This window comes from Emydura macquarii, unplaced genomic scaffold (assembly GCF_026122565.2).
Source record: "Emydura macquarii macquarii isolate MOO-44397 ecotype Brisbane River unplaced genomic scaffold, CSIRO-AGI_Emac_v2 contig_1348, whole genome shotgun sequence".
In the NCBI taxonomy this organism is placed as follows: Eukaryota; Metazoa; Chordata; order Testudines; family Chelidae; genus Emydura; species Emydura macquarii.
The window spans coordinates 5,751,677-5,773,189 of NW_027131485.1; the positions used below are offsets into that span (position 1 = coordinate 5,751,677).

At 46.9% G+C, this 21,513-nt stretch overlaps 1 protein-coding gene across 3 annotated transcripts in view; it reads right to left on the minus strand.

The window, feature by feature from the left end:
* Window positions 1-15,838: 15,838 nt before the first annotated feature.
* Window positions 15,839-21,513, minus strand: part of VWA3A (von Willebrand factor A domain containing 3A) — a 52,317-nt gene continuing 46,642 nt past the window's right edge. For all 3 annotated transcript variants that reach the window (XM_067550967.1, XM_067550968.1, XM_067550969.1), the window contains 2 exons: window positions 21,037-21,101; window positions 15,839-18,503 (listed from right to left, as the gene is read on the minus strand). In XM_067550967.1, coding sequence (XP_067407068.1) covers window positions 18,472-18,503; window positions 21,037-21,101 — 97 coding nt within the window. In that variant the 3' untranslated portion in view covers window positions 15,839-18,471. The remainder of the gene's footprint in view (window positions 18,504-21,036; window positions 21,102-21,513) is intronic.

The window sequence follows — 21,513 nt, forward strand, 5'->3', positions numbered from 1 at the left end:
ACACGCTGCTGAGGTGATCTGCCTCGCCGTTCCTCACCCCCAGAAGGTGAGAGGCAGTCAAGTGGAAATTGTGCCTCATGGCAAAGTCCCACAGATGGGTAGCTTCCTTGCAGAGTGCCGAGGAGTGCGCTCCCCCCTGTCTGTTTATGTAAAACATGGCTGCGGTGTTGTCCATCAGCACCTGCACCACTCTGCCTGTCAGGAATTGGAGGAACACCTTGCACGCTAGGCGAATGGCCCTCAGTTCCTTCATGTTGATGTGCAGGAGCCTCTCCTCCCCCGACCAGAGCCCCTGAGCGCCTAAGTTGGCGTTGATGTGGGCTCCCTATCCTACATCTGAAGCGTCGGAAATTAGGGTGACCAACGGGACCAGTTCCCTGAATGGAACACCCTTCATCACTGCCCTGGGAATCCACCACCAGTTTAGGGAGGCTAAGACGGGTAGAGGAACTGTGACCACCGGGTGCAATGGGTGACTGTTCAGCACATATACCGAGGCCAACCATGCCTGAAGCAGTCTGAGCCTCAGGCGAGCTAGTCTCACTATATACGTGCAGGCCGCCATGTGGCCTAAGAGCTGTAGGCAGTGCCTGTCTGTTGTCATGGGGCATCGGTGCAGCTGGGAGATGATAAAGACCAGCGCCTCGAAACGTGGCTGAGGCAGGAAGGCTCTGGCCCAGGAAGTGTCCAGGGTGGCCCCAATTAATTCTATCCATTGCACTGGGGTTAGTGTGGACTTCTGCTCATTTATGAGCAGTTCCAGCCTGCTGCACGCAAAGCAAGTGAGGGTCATGTTCTCCTGCACTTGAGACCTGGACCTGCCCCTGATCAGCCAGTTTTCCAGGTAAGGAAAAATTTGCACACCCTTTCGTCTCAGATGGGCGGCCTCTACCGCCACGCACTTGGTGAACACCCTTGGAGTCGAAGACAGGCTGGAGGGCAGGGGCTGTGAACTGGTAGTGGGAGGCAGCCACTGTGAAACCGAGAAAATGCCTGTGGCTGGGGAGGATAGACACATGAAAGTATGTGTCCTTGAGGTTGAGGGTGGCATACCAGTTTCCTGGATCCAGGAAAAGGATTATGGAGGCTAGGGAGACCATGCGAAACTTGAGTTGTTTGACATATTTGTTTAGACGACAAAGGTCTAACATGGGTCTCAGACCCCCCTTCATCTTGGGGATAAGGAAGTACCTCGAATAGAACCCCTTCTGCCTTGAGGGACCATTTCCACCGCTCCTATGTTGAGGAGGGTGTCCACTTCCTGCAAGAGGAGTTGCTCATGAGAGGGGTCCCTGAAGAGGGACATAGGGGGAGGTTTGTTGGGGAGGGGGGTAGATGTAAACTGTAGGGCATAGCCCCCTGAGACTATCCCAAGGACCCAACAGTCCAAAGTGATCTTTGCCCATTCGGAATAGATGGGCCTTAACCTGTTTAGGAAGGGGCGGGGTGGATCCAGGAGAGCAGTCGGGGTGCCACCCTCAGGCACACCATCAAAACTGTCTCCTCTGGTTGCCCGACCCCCTGGAGGGCCCCTGCTGGGGGGCTGAGGATGAGCTAGGTGGCTGATTTCTCCTTCTAAACCCCCTGTTCCTGTCCCTATTCCTATAGGGTTGAAAAGGCCTGGGTGTAGACCTTGGCTGCTGCTGTGCCTGGGGCTGTGACTGATGCCTGGAAGCCTGGGGCATGTACAGGCTTAGGGAGTGAAGCGTGGCCCTGAAGTCCTTCAGACCATGCAGCTTTACATTGGTCTGATCGGAGAATAGGTCCGACCCATCAAAGGGGAGGTCCTGAATTGATTGCTGCACCTCCTGGGACAGGCCTGAGGATTGCAGCCACGAGCACCTTCTCATGGAGATGGTGGAGCCTATGGCCCTGCCTGCCGACTGAGTCAGCAGCGTCAAGGACTTCTGGAGCTCTGCCCTAGCCACCGTGATTCCTTCCTCCACAATGGTGTTAAAGTCTGTGGCCTGGTCCTGGGATAGGGCCTCAACAAACTGCCTGAGGGAGTCCCACAAGTTGAAATTATATCTACCTAGGAGTGCCTGACGGTTGGCAATCCTGAACTGCAGGTTTGCTGTGGAATAAACCTTTCTCCCAAACAATTCCAGCTTTTTGTTGTCTTTGTTCTTGGGAGTGGACCCTGGCTGACCTTGCCTGTTACGCTGGTTAGCCGTATCTACCACCAGGGTTCCCATGGGAGGATGAGTGAACAGATACTCAAACCTTTTGGCTGGGACATAATACTTTCTCTCGGCCACCTTTGACATAGGGGCAACCGAGGAAGAGGTTTGCCACAGGGCCTTTACAATTTTAAGGACCCTTTCGTGGACTGGGAGGGCCACTCTCTCTGGGGCAGCCGCCACCAGCACATTAAAGAGGCTATCTTTGGCCTCTTCTAACTCCCTCACCTCCAGCCCCAAATTGGAGGCCACCCCCTTGAACAGCTCCTGATGCGCCCTGAAATCCTCCAGTGGTGCCGAGTTGTCCTGGGAGACTGCCTCGTCCAGTGAGGAGGAAGAGGACTGCCGAGGTGCGTCCTGCGGGTGCGCCCCCTCCTTGCGAAGGGTTGCACATATTGAGGGTTGCTCCATGGGGTCCAACTCCTCATCTGAGGAGTGGTGTCTATAGGCTCTCTCCTGTGCAGGAGGCACGGACTGCACCCCTGATGACAGAATGGATTGGGGCCTTGGCCCCATCTGGATACCCCATGGAGCCCAATAAGGCCATTGCTGCAGCCATTGACGCTGGGGCCAACCCAGGGCTGACTGCGCCACAGGCTGTGACGCTTTGTGGGGGCGTCGGCTCTCCCGATGGCTGTCCCCCCTGGGACACCCCGAGTCACTGGACCGGCGGTGCCGTGCATGTCCTTGGTCCCGGGCGCCCTTCCGTGCCAGGAAATGCCCTCTTGAAGCCTCCAAGATGGAGGATGACAAGGACTGCCTCCGTCGCCGCGAATGGTGCCGACAAATGGAGGTGCGCTCCGAAGAGCTAGAGGTACCGGAGCGTCGTCTCGGTACCGATGACTTCCAGTACCGTTTGCCATGCGGCCCTGCAGAGCCTTTCGGTGACTGAGGCCGGCGCTGCTCCAAGCTCCTCGGTGCCGAGCTGGACTCTGGCGACCGGGTTCCATGTTGTGGACTGCATGGCACCAGGTCCTCCGATAGCAACCGAGTTCTGTGCTGCCTTGATGCGGGCAAACTCTTCGGTGCCAGGTCCTCCGATGGTGACCAGGTTCTGCACCGCCTCAGTGCAGGCGAACTCCTTGGTGCCGGGTCTTCCGACGGTAACCAGGTTCTGTGCCATCTCGGTGAACTCCTCAGTGCTGGGGAACTGGGATGGGAGCTATTCGGGTGCCATCTGGCAGACATCAACCGGTGCTGCCTCCTGGCCTGCGCTGCCTCCGATATCGCGGATCAATGTCAGCGCTTAGAGGGAGACTCCGCATCCTGAGTCAACACAGGCTGGCTCGACGACGCCGACCTGGAGCGACTGCTGGGGGAGTGTCTCTGCTCTACCCCTGGTGGCCGTCTGGCGGGAGATCTTCCTTCCCGTACCAGGGATCTCCACTGCCCCTCAGGGTGACCCCACGTGGGTTTCCCCCGTGACACTGGCCCCTTCTCCCTCAGCGGAGGGAGGGACAGAGGTGGCATAGGCAACACCAACAAGGCTCTTGCCTGAAAAGCCTCCGGTGTTGATGGCGCCGACAGGGGCACTCTCCCACTCCCAGGAGTCGGGGGAGGCTTCCTGATCGGAGATGCAGGCACCAGAGAAGACTCAACGGGCCAGGTCTGGTGCATCTCCGTGCTCGACCCTGCCTGTACCGACGGCGCAGGGGAGTGTCCGTGCTCTGCGCACTGCGTCTTCCTCTTCAGTATTGATGATGTTGCTCAGTGCCAAGTCAAGGCTGGTGCCGGCGGTGCACTCTGCACCGAGGTCACGCTCGGTGCTGTCATAGAAAGCTCAGGGCCCTCCTAAATAATGACTTGAGTGCGAAGTTCTTTGAGGCAGTTTATTTCGAGCAGCTCGGAGAAGTGTTGGTCACCCTAAGGCTCCCGAGGACTTCTACCTTACAGACTCACATCACTAAGTTTTATACAGTATTCAGACAACGAGAACAAAGAAAAAGATGAGGTAATGCAGTACATTTCCATTAGCTCAACCTTTTCTACACTAAGATATACTAAGAAATTCCTCCATATTGCTAATTGAACAGGGCCCCTGATTACCATAACAACTATCTTTTGAAGCTAGCTAGCGATGTCCTGTTATCTACTGACAGCTGCAAAAACCTGCAACATCTGCAAAATGTACCTGTTTCAAGGATGAGAAAGCTACTAAAAATCCAAGATGGAGTCTTTAGAATACAAGATGGAGTCTTAAAAGCTTAATACAAAATAGAATATATAACTAGGTAAAAAAGTAGAATACAAAAAATAAAGTATATAAAACTGTTCCTTCCACAGTGCCGAGGTGGAGCCGGACGGCGGGCAGAGTGCTGCCTCCATCAGCAGGGCTTTCAACCACTTTTCTCGGTCCTTTTGGGTCCTCGGTTTAAAAGCCCTGCAGATCTTGCACTTTTCTTTTCTGTGTGCCTCCCCCAAGCACTTACGGTAGAGGTCGTGGGGGTCGCTGAGCGGAAACGCAGGAGGCACACAGCTTGAATCCCGGGGACCAGAGCATAGCCCGGCTGCTTTAAGTCACTGCAGGGACTTGCCTTATCTCTAACTACTCTTTTTAACAACACTTAACTAACTAAACTACTTAGAATAACAAACAAGTTCAAAGAAGGGGAATAGTACTTGCTGAGATCAAAGCTAGCTTCAGCAACCATCATGGGCGGAAAGAAGAAACTGAGGGGGCATAGGGCCAGCAGCGCCTAATATTCTGTGGAATGTGCGCGGGGCTTCAGGGGGTGCAGGAGCCGGCCCTACGGGATCTGCTAAGGGGAAAAAAGTTCCAGAAACCGTGCATGGAGGCATGCACACACCTATAGTGGAATGGACATGAGCAAGCACTTGAAGAAGAACATTTATTATATATAAGTCTATGTATAAATTGTACAAGATCATTCTGTGCATGCAAAACTATTTCTCACATAGGGCATTTTGAATGAGGCAGAATTATGAAAAATAAAATATAGGGAATTTTAAATGACTCTTTGAAAAACACACAGGAAAGTCTGTTGTTTAAAAATGTGAGAGCAAGTTCTCTAAAATGAATCCTTAAATGAATAGATCTCCCTCCCAACTGAATGATCCTTTTTTGGTTTAATCTAATCTAGCACACACAGACCAGCTGAAGTATTTTCCCTGGGAACCTAGATTTGCAGCACAATTTTGTATGTAGTTAATATACAGTGAAGAATGAATGAAAAACTCTTGGAGTTGGCAATAGCTAGTTTAAAAAATATGTCTTCAGATCTTGATAGATCAGCATTTGTTGCTGTAAATGCCTTAACATTTTTATCTTGACTTTTCCAATCTCAGACCCTAATACTACAAATATTTAGAAAGGTGCTTAAATTTAAGCACGCATGTTGTCTCATTGATTAAATTAATGCATGTGCTTAAGTGTTTGTCGGACTGGGGCCTCTGTGCACATAGTATCAATGAAGTCCAGCAGCAAACTGGTGCATGGCATGTGGGGAAAAAGTGAAATTCTTAAACTAAGACTACATGCTTTTACGTTAAGTGATTATATGAGATCTTTTTTTCGAGGATTTTAAAGAGAATTTTCAGATATTAATTAAGTATCAAACCATCCTTTTGAGGTAAGTGATACGAGACCAATTTTCCAAAAAGTTAAACTGAAAATTTGGCTTTAATTTCTCTTAAAAAATGTAGGCCTAAAATTAGGCAAGTTATGCCCTTCAGTAAGTACTTAGCTTAAATATAGATTTAATACCTATATTTAGGCAACGATATTTGGGTAATTTTGACTTAAGCAACGTGCCCAAGATCACTTAATGAGTCTTTAACCCAGGAGTTCTGTATCCAACCCAGGAGTTCTGTATCCAAGAACTTTAATAGCCAACAGTGGACAAGATCTTAAAATGACACCCAGTTCAGTATATCTTAGCACAATATTTATTCATTTTGGTCTTTTGAACTAAAAATAAAAACTAGGTTTATATGTTGATTAAAAAGAAATGAAAACCCATTTATGCTATTTGTAAACTCCAGTACATTTATAAAGTGAGAGATAGGCCATTCCACGTAGCAAGCAATGAGTTTTTTAGCTTATAAAATTTGTTCAGGATTTTTCTCATATTCACCGTAATGAGAAAGTTTTTAGAAAAGGCTGTGGAATTCATGCAGGTGGGATGCCTCAAGTGAGAGGCATGCTCTGATTTGTCATCCTTTCCTCTGAGGGTGGTGTACAGATAAAATTAGGAAAGGTTATTTGTCTTTTAAGTGACACAGTTGTTGCATCTGCCAGGTAAGGTGGCTTAGCTGTCTGTCACAGATTTGGGACATCCAAGTCATCCTGAACTAATTCTAGGTACCTGGCAATTAAGGAACAAGGCCTTTTCCACTTCAGTGAGTGAGTCAGCCTGCAATGGGGCTGACTGAAGTGTCTCAATGGGGCCGAAGTGTCTTAATGAGCATGCTGGAATTAACTTCAGAATATAATGGTTAGCTCAGTAAGGATGATCTATCTTTCTTTGTATTTCTGTTCAAGAAGTTGCTTGTAGGCATTATTTTCCACATTTTTTCTGTTCCTCAGGCAACTAAGTATCTTTACCTAGATCAGTTACATTTTGCCCATGGTCAAGATTTGCAAAAATACATACCCAAAACTCTTAAAAAAATCTGACTTGATTTTCAAAACTGCTGAGCCTCTTCAGGTCCCTAAGACAATGGCAACTGAAAGTGCTATGCATTTTTGAAAATTAGGCCAAATTTAAGGTCCAAAACATGATGTGCAAATCTCTAACATGTCTCAGACTCAGTGGCGGAGCAGGGGCTGTGGACCCAATACTTCTTCCCTCATCCACCCTCGGCAGGTGAGTGAAAAGAGCATTGAGAGGATGGGGCAAAGAGGAAGAAAGACAGAAGGGGGTTGAATCTTATCTTATCTCAGGGAGAACCCCTCCCACTGCTGTAGCAAGTGTCTACACTAACGCGCTACAGCAGTACAGCTAGCTGTTGTAGTGTTTTAAGTGTAGACATAGCTTCCCATAGTAGTCTTATAGCTAGAGACAACATTTTTTCTTTTTGTTTGAAGAAAGATTTTAAAAGGTATTATTCATTCATATTTACTTTATTATACAAACCACAATTGAGAGAAATTGGATTAAATATAAAGTGATTTTATGACTCTGAAGCTGTACATAATAATTTAAACTAACTATTTCAAAACAATGGACATGAATCATATTTGAGATTGTTGTCCATAAATATTCCATGATCTTTTCGACAACTTTTTTATGACAGCTCTGTCATACTCACTCATATTATTTAAAACTTGTTTGTTTTAACACGCCCACACACCCAGTTTATTAAAATTAAATCATTGCGAAATATGTCTAATAGATGAAGCCATCAAATAATTCTTTTCATTTTTTGGAGGCAAGGGGTAGGTGGGTGGATAAGAACACAAACAACTAGAGCTGGTTGAAAATTTTCAGATGGAATGCTTTTCCACTGGAAAATGCTGATTCCTTGAAATTGAAACATTCCACAGCAAATTTTTACACAATTTCTTTTATGGAAAAAAAAAATCAAAATAAAGCTTTTCAGTAGATCAGGCTCTCTCTCCCTCCGTCAGCCACAGAGTCTCCAGGTCGTCAGGTGGATGGAGTCCAGGTCTGGGTGCACCAGGCAACCCTGGTCCTGGGAGAGCAGGTCGTAACGCCTCGGGAGCTCCACAGGCGGGGCGATAGACAGGTCCAGCAGCATATTGAACCAATGCTGTCTTAGCCAGGCTAGGGTGATCAGTATCATGTCCGTTCTGTCCTTCTTGATTTTCAAGAGGACCTTGGTCAGGAGCGGAAAGGGGGAAACACATACATGAGGGTCCCTGTCTAGTCTATGAGGAACGCATCGGAGATGGAGCCCGGCTCGTGACCCCAGAGCGAGCAGAACCTCGGGCACGTCCTGTTCCAAGATGATGCAAACAGGTCCAGTTGGGGAACACCTACTTGCGGAAGATAAAAGTTACCACCTCTGGGTGTAGTGACTGGTTGTGGAGGGTAGAAACAACCTGCTGAGGCAGTCCGCCTCATCGTTCCTGACCCCCAGGAGGTGAGAGGCAGATAAATGAAAGTCGTGCCTCACTGCAAAGTCCCAAAGTCGAATGGCCTCCTGGCAAAGGGCCGAGGAGCATGCTCCCCTCTGCCTGTTCATACAGAACATGGCCGCTGTATTGTCTGTGAGGACCTGAACCATCCTGCCCCTCAGGAATCTGAGGAACACCTTGCAGGCCAACCGAACTGCCCTGAGCTCCCGTATGTTGATGTGGAGGCTCTTCTCCTCTTCCGACTAGAGCCCGAGCGCTCAGGTTGGTGCTGATGTGGGCCCCCCACCCCACATCTGAAGCGTCTGTGATCAGGGTGACTGATGGGGCCAGATCCTGGAAAGGAACCCCTCCCAACACTTCCCTGGGAGTCCTCCACCAGTTCAGGGAGGCCAGGACCCTTGGGGGAACTGTGACCACCCTGTTCAAGGGGTGCCTGACCGGTGCATACACCAAGGCTAACCATGCCTGGAGAGGCCTGAGTTTGAGGCCTCACCATATACGTGCAGGCTGCCATATGTCCCAACAGCTGCAGGCAGTGCCTGGCTGTCGTCATGGGGCACCTGTGTAATTGGGCGATTATCGTGGCCATCGCCTCAAACCAAGGCTGTGGGAGGAAGGCTCTGGCCTGGGTAGCGTCTAGGTGGCCCCAATGAAGTCTATGCACTGCACCGGGGTAAGAGTGGACTTCTGTTAATTTATGAGCAGCCCCAGTCTGGTGCATGTCGCGCAGGTGAGGGATAGGCTGTTCCGAACGTGGGCCCTGGACTTGCCCCTGATCAGCCAGTCATCCAGGTAGGGGAAGAGCCGCACCCCTCTGCGGTGCAAGTGGGCTGCCACCACCACCATGCACTTCGTGAAGACCCTGGAGGTGGATGAGAGGCCAAATGGCAGGGCCAAGAATTGGTAATGGCAGCCAGCTACCATAAACCTGAGGAAGCGCCTGTGGCTGGGAAGGATGGAAATGTGAAAATACGCATCCTTCAGGTCGAGGGCAGCATACCAATCTCCTGGATCCAGAGCAGGGATAATGGAAGCTAGGGAGACCACGCGAAACCTGAGACACCTGATAAACTTGTTCAGTCGGCATAGATCTAATACGTGTCTCAGGCTCCCTTTTGCTTTGGGGATGAGAAAATACCTGGAGTAGAATCCCTATCCCTATTTCTTGCGGAGGAGCCGCTTCCACCGCCCCGAGGAGGAGGAGGGCATTCACCTCCTGCAAAAGGAGTTGCTCGTGAGAGAGGTACCTGAAGAGGGACGGGGTGGGGTGGGAGTCTGGCGGGAAAGCCGTGAACTGAAGGGCATATCCCCTGAGAACTATGCCGAGAACCCAATGGTCTGAGGTGATATTCTGCCACTTGGCGTAGTATGGTCTTAGCCTTTCCGCAAACGGGAAGAGTTGATCCGGGAGAGAGGTACTGGTGCCACCCTGGGGCGCACCATCAAAACTGTTTCTTGTTGTTAGGCCCCTTAGAGGGCTCTTGCTGTAAGGCTGCAGACAAGCCAGAGCGGTCGCGTCATCTGAACCCCCTGCTCCTGTCTCAGCCCCTACGGGGTCTGGGTGACGGCCTAAGGGGTGGTTGGGCCTGGCGTTGGGGCTGTGGCCAAGACTGACGCCTTGAGGCCTTGGGGGTGTAAAGTCCCAAGGACCGGAGCGTAGCTCACGAGTCCTTTAGAGAGTGCAGCTTCTTGTCCGTTTTTTCCGAGAATAGGCCTGCCCCATTGAAGGGCAGGTCCTGAATAGATTGCTGCACCTCCTGGGACAGCCCAGATGACTGCAGCCATGAACACCGCCACATGGCTATTGTAGAGGCCATGGCTCTGCTGGCGGTGTCCGCAGTATCACTGGCGGTTTGCAACGCTGCCCCTGCCACCATGACGCCTTCCTCCAGAACTGTGGCAAAGTCCGTCGCCTGGTCCTGGGGAAACCCCTCTGCGAACCGCCTCATAAAGTTCCAGAGGTTCAGATTATACCGCCCTAGGAGGGCTTGGTGATTTGCAATTCTAAGTTGTAGGACCCCGGTGGAATAAACTTTACGGCCGAACAAGTCAAGTTTTTCGTTGTCCTTGTTCTTAGGCATGGTGCCCAGGCCACCTTGTCTGTCCCTCTGGTTGGCCGCATCAACCACCAGGGTCCCCGGGACTGGGTGGTTATACAAAAACTCAAACCCCTCTGCTGGAACATAGTATTTTTTCTCAGTGCCTTTAGAAGTAGGGGCAACCGAGGGGGGGGGTTTGTCATAGGGCCTTGGCCAGTTTAAGGATCCTATCGTGGACAGGTAGGGCCACCCTTGATGGTCCTGCTGACCCGACAACCCCAAAGAGGGGGTCCTCCTCCTCAGAGAGCTCCTTAAGTTCAATGTTCAAGTTACTGGCCACTCTTTTAAGGAGCTCCTGGGGAGCCCTGAAGTCTGGGAGGGGTACCCTGTGGTCTCTGGCGGCCGCCTCATCAGGGGAAGAGGAGGAGGATTGTGGAAGGGGCCCCGCGGAGGATCCCTCTTCAGGGTCCGATTCCTCCTTCGAGGAATGGCCCTTAGCCTGTTGGCTTGGTGGGGGGGGGCAGCAGCTGTGCCACTGAAGATGGGACAGATATAGTTCCCTGCCCCATCTGTGCCCCCCATGGGACCCAGTAAGGTCACTGCCAGGGCCCTTGTGTCCATCCTGGTGCCGGCATCAGTACTGGCTGCGGAGCATCGTGGCAGGACTTGTCCTTGCAGGACTCGGAGCCACTGGAGCGGTGCCGACGATGCCTCCGGCTTTTGCTCCTCTTTGCCGGGGACCGGCCTCTCGATGACTCCAACGAGGACCTCCGTCTTGGCGCCGAAAACTTCCGGTGCCGCTTGCCCTTCAGGGACCAGGAACGGTGCCATCCATGCCGCCTCAGTGCTGAGCCCGACTCCGAGGACCGCGATTGGCGACGTGTCAAGGTGGCCGGGTCTTTCAGTGCCAGGTCCTTCAGTGCCAGACTCCGCGCCGGGCTCCGCGTCGGAGATCGGGACCGGTGCCATGGTGGTGAAGGGCTCAGTGTCGGGGTGCGGGAGCGGGAGCTGCGCGCACTGCGCGAGGCAGACTTGGCGCGCCGCCGCCTCAAGTATGAAGCCTCCGGTGCCGTGGACCATCCTCGGTGCCGCGAGGAGGAGGGGCTCAACAACTCATAGTCGGAGCTGCGAGGGGAGCTGCCACGCTCTACCCTCTCTGGCCGTCTGGTGGGAGACTTCGCCCCTAACGGGGGTCTCGACCATCCACCTGAGGCACCCAGCACGGGTTTACCCCAGGACACCGGTCCCCTCAGCCGAGGGGAGAACGGAGGCGTAGGCATGGACAGTAGGGTCCATGCCGCGTGGAACGTCTCCGGTGTCGACGGTCCTTGCAGGGGCGCTCCCCCACCCCCAGGAGTTGGGGGAGGCTCCCTGCATGGAGATGCAGGTGCCAGAGCAGGTTCAACGGACCGTAGCTGGTGCATCTCCTGGCTCGACCCCGGCCACGCAGGCAGTGCGGGGGAGCCCTGGTGCTTGGTGCCCTGGCGTCTTCTTTTCTTGGGCACCAGAGACTGGCGTCGTCGGGTCGACTCCGGTGCCAGTGGAGCACTCCACACCAAGGAGACGTTCAGTGCTGCAGGGGAATGCACCGGTTCAGAATCTGGGCGGAGCGCCGCCTCCATCAAAATAGCCGTCAGCCGGATATCTTTCTTTTTGAGTCCACGGCTTGAAGGCTTTACAAATCTTACAATTTGCATGCTAAAAATCTTTGACCAATCTATATTAACACCCATCCTGTATAAAAATTCAGAGAGGCAATTGCAATGTCTGAGGGTGCAGTAGTCTCCAATATGTATAAAAAGTTGAATTTAAAAATGCTTGTCTATAGATCCACTAATACGTTTTAGGTGAACAAGAGTCAGTGTGTATCAGATTTCTGAAGGATGAGAAACGATGATGCAATAGATGAAACCTTTGCGAATTGGTGGCATCAAACAGGGAATGAACATAGCTTTAACAGCTGGGAATCAAATCAGAGGAGTGCATTTCAGATCTGTTTTGCATGAATTTAAATGATTCAACATTGAATACGGGCTGTTCGTATGATGTACAGGACAGTTATTTAGACTGTAAGACCCGTGGGGCAGGGACTGTCTTTTTGTTCTGTGTTTGTACAGCACACAGCACAATGGTGTCCTTAGTTCCTAACCTCATGAGGACCACAGAACTGATTTGAAAACATTCAGAGGTTTTCTAGCACACAACTATGACATAAGGTCTTGGAATAAAAATCTAGATGCTTAAAACTTGCCCCCAGCTCACCACAAAATCTTTTTGGAAAAACATTTTCATATTCTCCTAGTTAAATTTAACAAAAACAAACCAAACAGCATATCCAAGGGCTTGCCCCTGCTTTTAATAGAACTGTGACAGAGTGCTGAAAGCTAACAGGTAACTCTGATAACATAGGCACAAGTTAGTTCCCCTGGAGAAGGCTGATGGGGGATATGCAAGCTAATTAGCTGATCAGGCTGGGAGGGTTGATGTACCAATTAGTTCATCAGCTGAGGGATATAAGACAGACACAGGAAGGGAGAGAACCTGGGCTAGCTTGAACCCACCATGTTCAATCTCAAGGAAGGGAGATCTCTGGTGCTGTAGGAAAGGCTAATGGCAGAAATGCACTGGATGGTGTTGGTGATGGGAATATAAATAAATCCATACAAAGTTGCCACTTACTGGACAGAGTCTAAGAGGTTCCTAGGGCATCAGAGGAAGGGGATGGAGCCCCATGTTACAGCAACTTGGAAAACATATCTATTGAACAGGACTGTTGATTCATGGATGGCACTGGGGGCAGGCAAGGAGCGTGGTTGGCCTGGGTGAGCAAGTTGTTTGATATAAACTGTCCATGCTTCACACCTATCACTGCTGCATAGTGTATCATCAGTTTTGTTGCTAGTTTGATGGTATGCTGGTTGAGTATCTTTTGGCAAAGTCTCCTGAAAGGCTGGTGTGCCTTTCATATTCTGTTTGGTATTTCTTGATCCAGAGAACTGTCATTTGAGATGGTACAGACAAGATATGTAAAGTGATTAATGTTCTTTAGTATTGTATCATTAATGGTACTGCTTGGCTCAGTGATAGTGGTTGATGGGCTCATTGGAAAAGGACTTCAGTTTTTTCCAAGCCAATGGTGAGGCCAAACTGTTCAATTGCCTCTGAGAGCCTGTCAAGAATAAGCTGCAGGTCACAATCACAATGACTAAGTAGAGCACAATCATCTGCAAAAAGGGCTTCAAATATGAGTTTGTCCTAATTTATTTATTCATAAAGCTCCATAAAGATGCATTGTGCTTTACAAATCCAGGACAGTCTCTGCCCTCTTATGATAATTTTATAAACCTCTACATTTAAGACCAGGTTAGAACAAACTGGAGATCTCCTCAAGGATCTTGCCTTCACTCTCACAAGGAGGACAATTAGTCTCTTTCAAAAAATCAGTTAAGTACCAATAAGTCCATTGGCTTCAGAGTTTCAGAAGGTGCTCACTGAAATTTTGGTCCTGTAGAATAAAACTAGTAAAATAAAACTGATACAACATTCACTCACAGCAGATTTGCTTCCAGTACCTATTATCTCATTCCCCCCCTGCACATGTGGATTTGTAGGGGTTATTTTTATTTTGGGATGATTCATCCAAGACTTCTACTTAAATGGGCATAAATGCACTTGTGGCTAGATCCATCTTGGGCCAAGTACTCTGCCTGAATCCTTAGCTTTGTCACTGCATTGAAAATGACAAACTATAAAATACCTCAGACATGTTTATGATCAAACATTTTAAAATATGGTGATAACAGGAATTCCCTTAGCAAGATCTTGGATGTTACTATAAAGTTTGATTATCTTGGCTCCTTCTTTCCAAGTTGGAGGGAGAGAAAGATTTTCTCTTCTAGATGTTGGAGTAACAGGATAGCAGGCTTCCTTGAGGGTGTACTGATGTTCCTCAAACATGCTCAGGTAATTTATACTGTCCCCATTGTATTACAAGGTGTCACAAGATACATATCTGGCTGGGCAGAATGCCAAGATAGGGCAAAGCATTCTGTGTAGCACTTCACTACCCACCCCTCAGGAGTAGCCCAGATAGTGTTTTGATTTCCCTTTTAAAAGAGGCATTTCTTAGAGTCACGGCTGTAGCTTGTAACACAGTGCTGATATGACAAGTAAGCAAGGTGACAGAGTGGAATATGTTTGCATCAAAATGTGAACTCCCTTTGTTTTACGTCAAACACAGTGCTAAATTTGCCAAAGGCAAGCCTTTTGAATTGCATTCCAGATAGCAGCCCTGCCCAGGGAAGGTACTTGACATCTCATTGAAGGACTGCCAGTCCACAAAGAAGCCATCAGGATGGTAACAGAGACAAATCTGATAACTCAGAACTGCTGGTTCACTCTGATGGATGAGTGGATATGAGTGAGAGAGAGAATATGCAAGCATGTCTGGTGTAGGAGGCTGGGGTTTTCCAGTTAAGCACATGGCAAAAAGAAAGACCATTGCCCAGCAACACCATGCAACAAGGACTTGCGGAAGAGAGGACAGGACAGGAAGGACTTTGCCCAGCGTGGAATGCTGACAACCCTTATACTCAAAAAAGGGCTGAGAGCAGATGAGGTGCATCAACATTTATAACTCTGGAGTGCTTTTAAGAGAGAAGTTCTGTTGTCCTTGGGTAAGCCTGAGTTCCTTGCTTTCTGTCACATTGTCCTCAGGGGTGAAACTAGAAGTCCAGAGCACCCATACAGCTCTGGGAAAGCATATGTAGGCTTTTTTGGGGGGTGGAGTGGGATCTGAAGCACTGGTTTCCTGGTCTTGGGTGGTTAGACTGTGGCATTCTATGTCCTAAGGAAAGGTTCAGACAGACGAGATCTGAGCCTGGAATTATGACCTAAGGATGAAGAGCTAGAAACAGTGACTAGATTCTGCCAGTTGGCTTTGAAGCAACAGGACCCAGCAACTGAGTCTACTCACAACAGATTGGTGTCCATAGAGGAGTATTGAGCCAGGTTACAAGTAGCTTTAATGTAGTATTATATGAACAATTAATCATAATTTTACAGAGAAATTGTAAAGATTACTCTTAAACAGACAGAGTTGTCACTCAAAGGGAACATTTTGAATGAGTCAAACTTACAAAAAACATACAAGAAGTGTCTTCCTGAAAAAACACCCAGGACACTGTCATTTAAAAAGGGAGATAATATGATTCTAAATCTTTAAATAAGAGCAGGAATTTGTCAGTCACTATCTAACACAACATGATGGAGTCTGGATTTGCAATGTCATGTAGACTCAGATTTGAACACCCTTATTCACATTGTGTAATATCTTACTTTGAGAGTAGTCTCACTGATTTCAATAGGACCATTTGCAAAGGAAGTTTTCATTCTCTCTCTTAGTAAGGATGTCCAAATCTAGCACATAATTTAAATCTTAATGTTTTAAAACCAGTGAAGAAGGAATCTGGCAATAGCCAGATCTAAGAAAAAAAAGAAATGGCCAACCACCCTTCACCCCCAAGAAAAACAAAACCAATAAAACCCACTCCCCACTGTGGTGTTCCCAGTTCACCATTTATTATTACAAAAACATCAATGCTTCCAATTTTTCAATTGTCATATCTAACATTTAAAAGTCTGTCATTTTAACATATAGCTAGTCCTATTCATTGATAACAATTATACACATTTTTACATAGCACCTCTCATCCCAAAGTTCTTTAGAGATTATGTACATACAGTACCAGTGAAATCACAGGAAATGATACTCAGAAAGATGCCTCCTTTTTATGATCTGTCATCTAACAATTGGGGAGTTAGAGATGACCAATGGCAGCTCACTGAAAATGAAGGAGCTGCCCATAGCTGGCCAGCAGTAGTTTTCAGCCCTCTACAATCAGGAACCAGGTTGAATGGTGAGTCACAGAATTTTATGTTGAAAATGCAGTAAGTGCATTTGAATCAGAGAGAAGGTGGACATTCTGCCAGTTACACAGGGGACAACTCGTACTTCTAGCTCCTGGTAGGTTTATAATAAAATAATAAGCCATGAAATAAATGTCAATATTGTCACCTGTCATTAGGTATCAGAGTTCAAATCTCAGTGAGCTGAACAGGGACAAGTTCACACTTCTCAGAGTTATTGTTTCAGACTGCCTGCAGACTCAGGAAGACAATACTGTACCATTTTATCTTGGGTCATATTTGCAAGGCTCTGTATAACCAAATGGACTTTAAAGGAAGCTTGGAATCTGGAACAGAGTGATTGTGGGGGCAGTGACTGATTCAATGTCAGACTGTGTGGCAATGTAAGAAAAAGTATACATACGGTTCTGTTTACTTCAAATGGACATGGACCAATTTTTATATTATCAATAGGAAGGGTTGCTTAGTCTTGTCTATTGCAAAAACTTAAACAGATTAAAATTGTAGTACCTGTTATGTGAGCATTAACACATCTCATTATAAAAATATTAACACTTTTTATTTTATGGCAGAAGAGGCATCACACCGAAGTTTTTTGCACATGGACAGTGGGAAACTGTTCTGTTCATTTGTTCTGTGTATTCTAAGATTTCCCATTAGTTTTCTGGGAGAGAGGAGTAAAGAGTTGGGGGAGGCAAGAGTGTCCCACCTGTTACATTGTACACCTCCTAACTTCTTTCAATGGGTACTGATCAAAAAACTTGGTCTCCTTTCCATAGTCCTTTGCTAGCAAAAAAGTGAAGTTCATAGATTCTAAGGCCAGAAGGCACCATTGTGATGATCTAGTCTGACTTCCTGTAAAACAAAGGCCATAGAACTTCTCCAAAATAATTCCTAGAGCAGATATTTTAGAAAAACATTCAATCTTGATTTAAAATTTGTCAGTGAAGGAGAATTCACCATGAACCTTGGTAAATTGTTCCAATGATTAGTTACTGTTAAAAAAAGTACACCTTACTTTCAGTCTGAATTTGTCTAGCTTCAACTTCCAGGTATCGGATCATATTATACATTTCTCTGCTAGACAGAAGAGCCCATATTAAATATTTGTTCCTCATGTAGGTACTAATAGACTATAATCAAGTCACCTCCTACCTTCTCTTTGTTAAGCTAAATAGATTGAGCTCCTTGAGTCTATCACTATAAGACATGTCTTCTAATTCTTTATTCATTCTCATGGTTCTTCTCTGAACCCTCTCCAATTTATCAACATCCTTCATGAATTGTGGACACCAGAACTGGATGCAGTATTCCAGCAGCAGTCACACAAATGCCCGATAGAGAGGTAAAATAAATTCTCTACTCCTACTGGAGATTCCCGTTTATGCATCATCCTAGGATCACATTTGCTCTTTTGACCACAGAATCACACTGAACGCTCACGTTCAGCTGACTATCCACCACAACCCTCAAATTGATGAGCAGTCACTGCTTCCAAGGACAGAGTTCCCCATCCTGTAATTATGGCCTACACTCTTTGTTCCCAGATGTATACATTTACAGTTAGTATTTGAGGTGGGCCCAAACAATACCTTGGGATCTATATACACCTGGACTTTGGGAAAATTCAGATCAGTATTTGAACTTTACAGCTCTGGCCCATTTCTACTTAATATTACCTCAATTAAATTTTTGGGCTGAAATCTTGGCTCCACTGAAGGCGATGGCAAAGCTCCCATTGACTTGAGTGGGGCCAGGATTTCATCCTTGGTGCCCAGGTTCACTAGCTGGAAGTGCATGAAAACCATGCATCTCTCAGAACTGTGCAGTTAGTTTGAATTGCATATCCTCACAAGACTCCTGTGAACACATGTTCAGTCTCTCTGGAACTGAAACACTGTCACTGAAGAAGCCTGAACAAACTACCACCGAAGTCAGAGGTAGTCTCTCCTTTGTTTTTAGTTGAGAGTCCAATTGGACCCACAGCAAATTCAGCTGGATTTGATCAGCATGAAAGGGTATTGCTTGCTTGTGTGTCTGTTGATTTCTAGAATCATCTTTCATTAGTACTTGTGATGGCAGCAGAGAGAGAATTTAGAACAAGAAGTGAAAATGGTTATTTGCAAAATCTTTTTAGCAAATGCATTCTCTTCAACGCTAGGCTTTATTTTTTTTTTCTGTGCTAACAGTTTTCTTGACATCATTATATAAAGATGTTGGGAATAATATTCTTTTTATGATTATAGTCCATCTCTTTTACCTATCAAGGATAACTTCTGGAGTCTGTTAAAATAACTGTAAAAAACAAAAACAAACAAGAGGCTCAACATACAATGCCAATTAATTGAAGCAATTCTTACTACAATAATACAGTGTAACACATTTTCTGAACCTCAGTTAGGAGAAACAGTTGTATCCTTTTTTATCTGTTAATTACATTGAAAATTTGCTTCATTTTTCAAAACCCTTATTATCCAAACTTATAATATTCCAATGCTAAACTGTATGTGCGTGCTGGGCCTGATTTACTGCCTCGGCTGTAGGCTCCAATGGGCAGAAAATTTTTACCTCTGTCACAGCTCTGACCTAGCAAAGCACCTAAACATATTGTGGCGGGGGAGGTCTATTCGGCCCCATGGGTCTGCGCTCCATTTGGCTACGCCGGTGGTGTGGCTGGGTGGGAGTAGGGTGGGGGCCCAGTCCCGCCCTCTACCTCAGGCCCTGACCCAGGAACCCTGCAAGGAGTAGCCTAAAATGGCTTAGTTCATGAACTGCTACCTTTCCTGGGTCCTTGTCCATGACCCCCTGCTTGTGGTCCACTTCCTGGAATCGGGTAGGCAGGTTTCCCCCTCCCTCACTTGAGTCTCTCTGTCCAGTTGTTTGAGCGGTGCTGGTCCTCCTCAGGCCTTTAGGGCCTGCATCCCCTGTGCCTGGACAGGCTTCTCCCTAACTCCTGTGGCTTGATGCAGAGGCAGCAATAGCACTAGCTCCAAGCCTTGTAGCAGCTCTGCTCCACTCCTTCACCCAACTCCCTCTCAGCTGCCCCTGTCTGCCTGAAACAGAGACTTTTACCAGCTGTGGCAAGCTCCTTAATTGGCTTCAGGTGACCCAATTGACCTGGAGTAACCCTGGCTGTATTACCCAGGGAACAGGGATTTGTTAAGCCTGGGGCTGATAACGCTGTCTGGGGCTCTCTGCTTGGTGTCCCCTTCCAGTTTCCTTTGTTTACCCACGCCCCTTCCTGTTTTTTCATTTGTTGTCCCAAACATTCAGTTGCATTCTGGGTCTGGTGACTCCTCCCCTTAGGCTGTGGGAGGGCCTTAAGAAGTGGGCGGTTCCCAGTTTGCAAATAGGAACACCATCCTATAGCCGTCAGGTCCGGCCCTGTCACAATATGCACAGCTTAAGTACATTGCACATGATTTTCAACATCTGAGTAGTCCCAATCAAATCAAATGAAGGGCTTCATTATTCAGTGCATGTCCATTAATAATAGTATATTAAATGAAGCTGGCAAGAGTTGCATTTAAGCAGCTAAGTTAACACATGCTTGAATAGTACATCCTTGTTTAAAAGTTTGGTAAACAGTGCTCTTATTTTTTTTTATCTTGGAATCCATTTATCGTCTGAGCCCTGCTATACCCGGATGCTGATGATAATCATATACACTGTGCTTTACTATTCAAAGTTTTTATAACCTGATAGTCACATTTTACCAAGAGACATGTACTAGAATCACTTGTAAATTATTTTTCTAACAAGAAAACATAGCATTGGGCACTACGGCTCCAGAAGAGCTTTGTTATTCATTCTTTCTGAAGCATGGAGCCCTTCATTAATAAAAACACACATCTGTATAGCACTTTTCATTCTGCCAAAACACATTACAACTTCTGAACTTCCTTGTGCATTATTATTAGGTGCTGCTGTTAAGCTAGCTGAGCATGTTATGCCAGGCACAGCTAATTACAGCTGCCTGCGGATTCTGGATACCAGGTGAGGAATAAAAACATGCCTACACCAATTAGGTACACTTATTTTTAATTACGACTTACGCTTTAAACAGCAGAGGGAGACCCTAACGCTCTGTGAAGCAGCTGCAGTGGAAGGCCAAGCAATCCAAATGGATTTATGGTGGAGTTTTATTGCGTAGCTTGCAATTTAAGCTTTTATATACAGCATAACATATTTATTTTAGGGAACAGCAAGCATTGGCTAAATTACAATATTTGATTTTTTTTTTGTTTTGTTTTTGGCACCAAAGCAAGTTAAATAATGGGTTGCGAAAAACAGGGTTACTTATCAGTAACTGTTGTTCTTCGAGATGTGTTGCTCATATCCATTCCACACCCACCCTCCGACCCCACTGTCGGAATCGGCAGAAAGAAGGGACTGAGGGCCCGCAGGGTCGGCAGTGCCTCATATACCGCGGCATGAGTGCGGTAATCCAGGGGGCACCAAAGCCCACCCAAGGGGTCTGCTAAGGGGAAAAAAGTTCCGGGAACCACTGCATGGTGGCGTGCACTCACCTATATTGGAATGGATATGATCAATCACTCGAAGTAAAACCAGTTATAATCTGTTTAATGTGCACCCAATTTTGGCCAAACCGGTCCTGACCACACCCGCCACATCACTATCTCCAGAATGTCACAACATTTTCCGTGGCCTCCTACTATAGAGCAAAACACTAAAACAACTGGAATGAATAGTTATTTACTTTCAGCAATGACTCTCTCCAGAGTTGGAAAATACTGCTTTCTAATTTGAAATAACATCTTTATAAAGATATACAATCAATTACTTTTTTTGTGTACTGACTACTTACCTGAGGATTTTTTTTTTTTTAAAAATTTGTCCTTCTGGTCTAAATTCCATTTTTCTAATAGCAACCTATTTAAAAGGAAAAATAAGGGACATAAAATTATTACAGCATTTTTTCCTAAAGGAAGGTATGTACTATCTACTTACTACTGTGTCTTTCCAATTAGCCTTGGCCCTGTGTGACATCAGGATGACATTGTAGGGACATAAGGATCAATTGTACTTGTATTTCAATTGTACTTGTTGAATGAAATTGGTTTGTTCTGGACTTAAGGGTGCAAGAACAGAGTCTTTTAAGATTATATTTTTCAGAGCACTACAAGGTTGTTGTAAGATTATGCAAGCTTGTTGGATTTAATTTTTTAAATCATTTATGTATGAGTAATGCCCTTCTCCATATGTGCCAAATCTTTCTGTGATAAGAGCTTGTGATGGTGGCAGGACATCCAAAATGGGAAGAGGAAGGAGTGGCAAGAAAAAT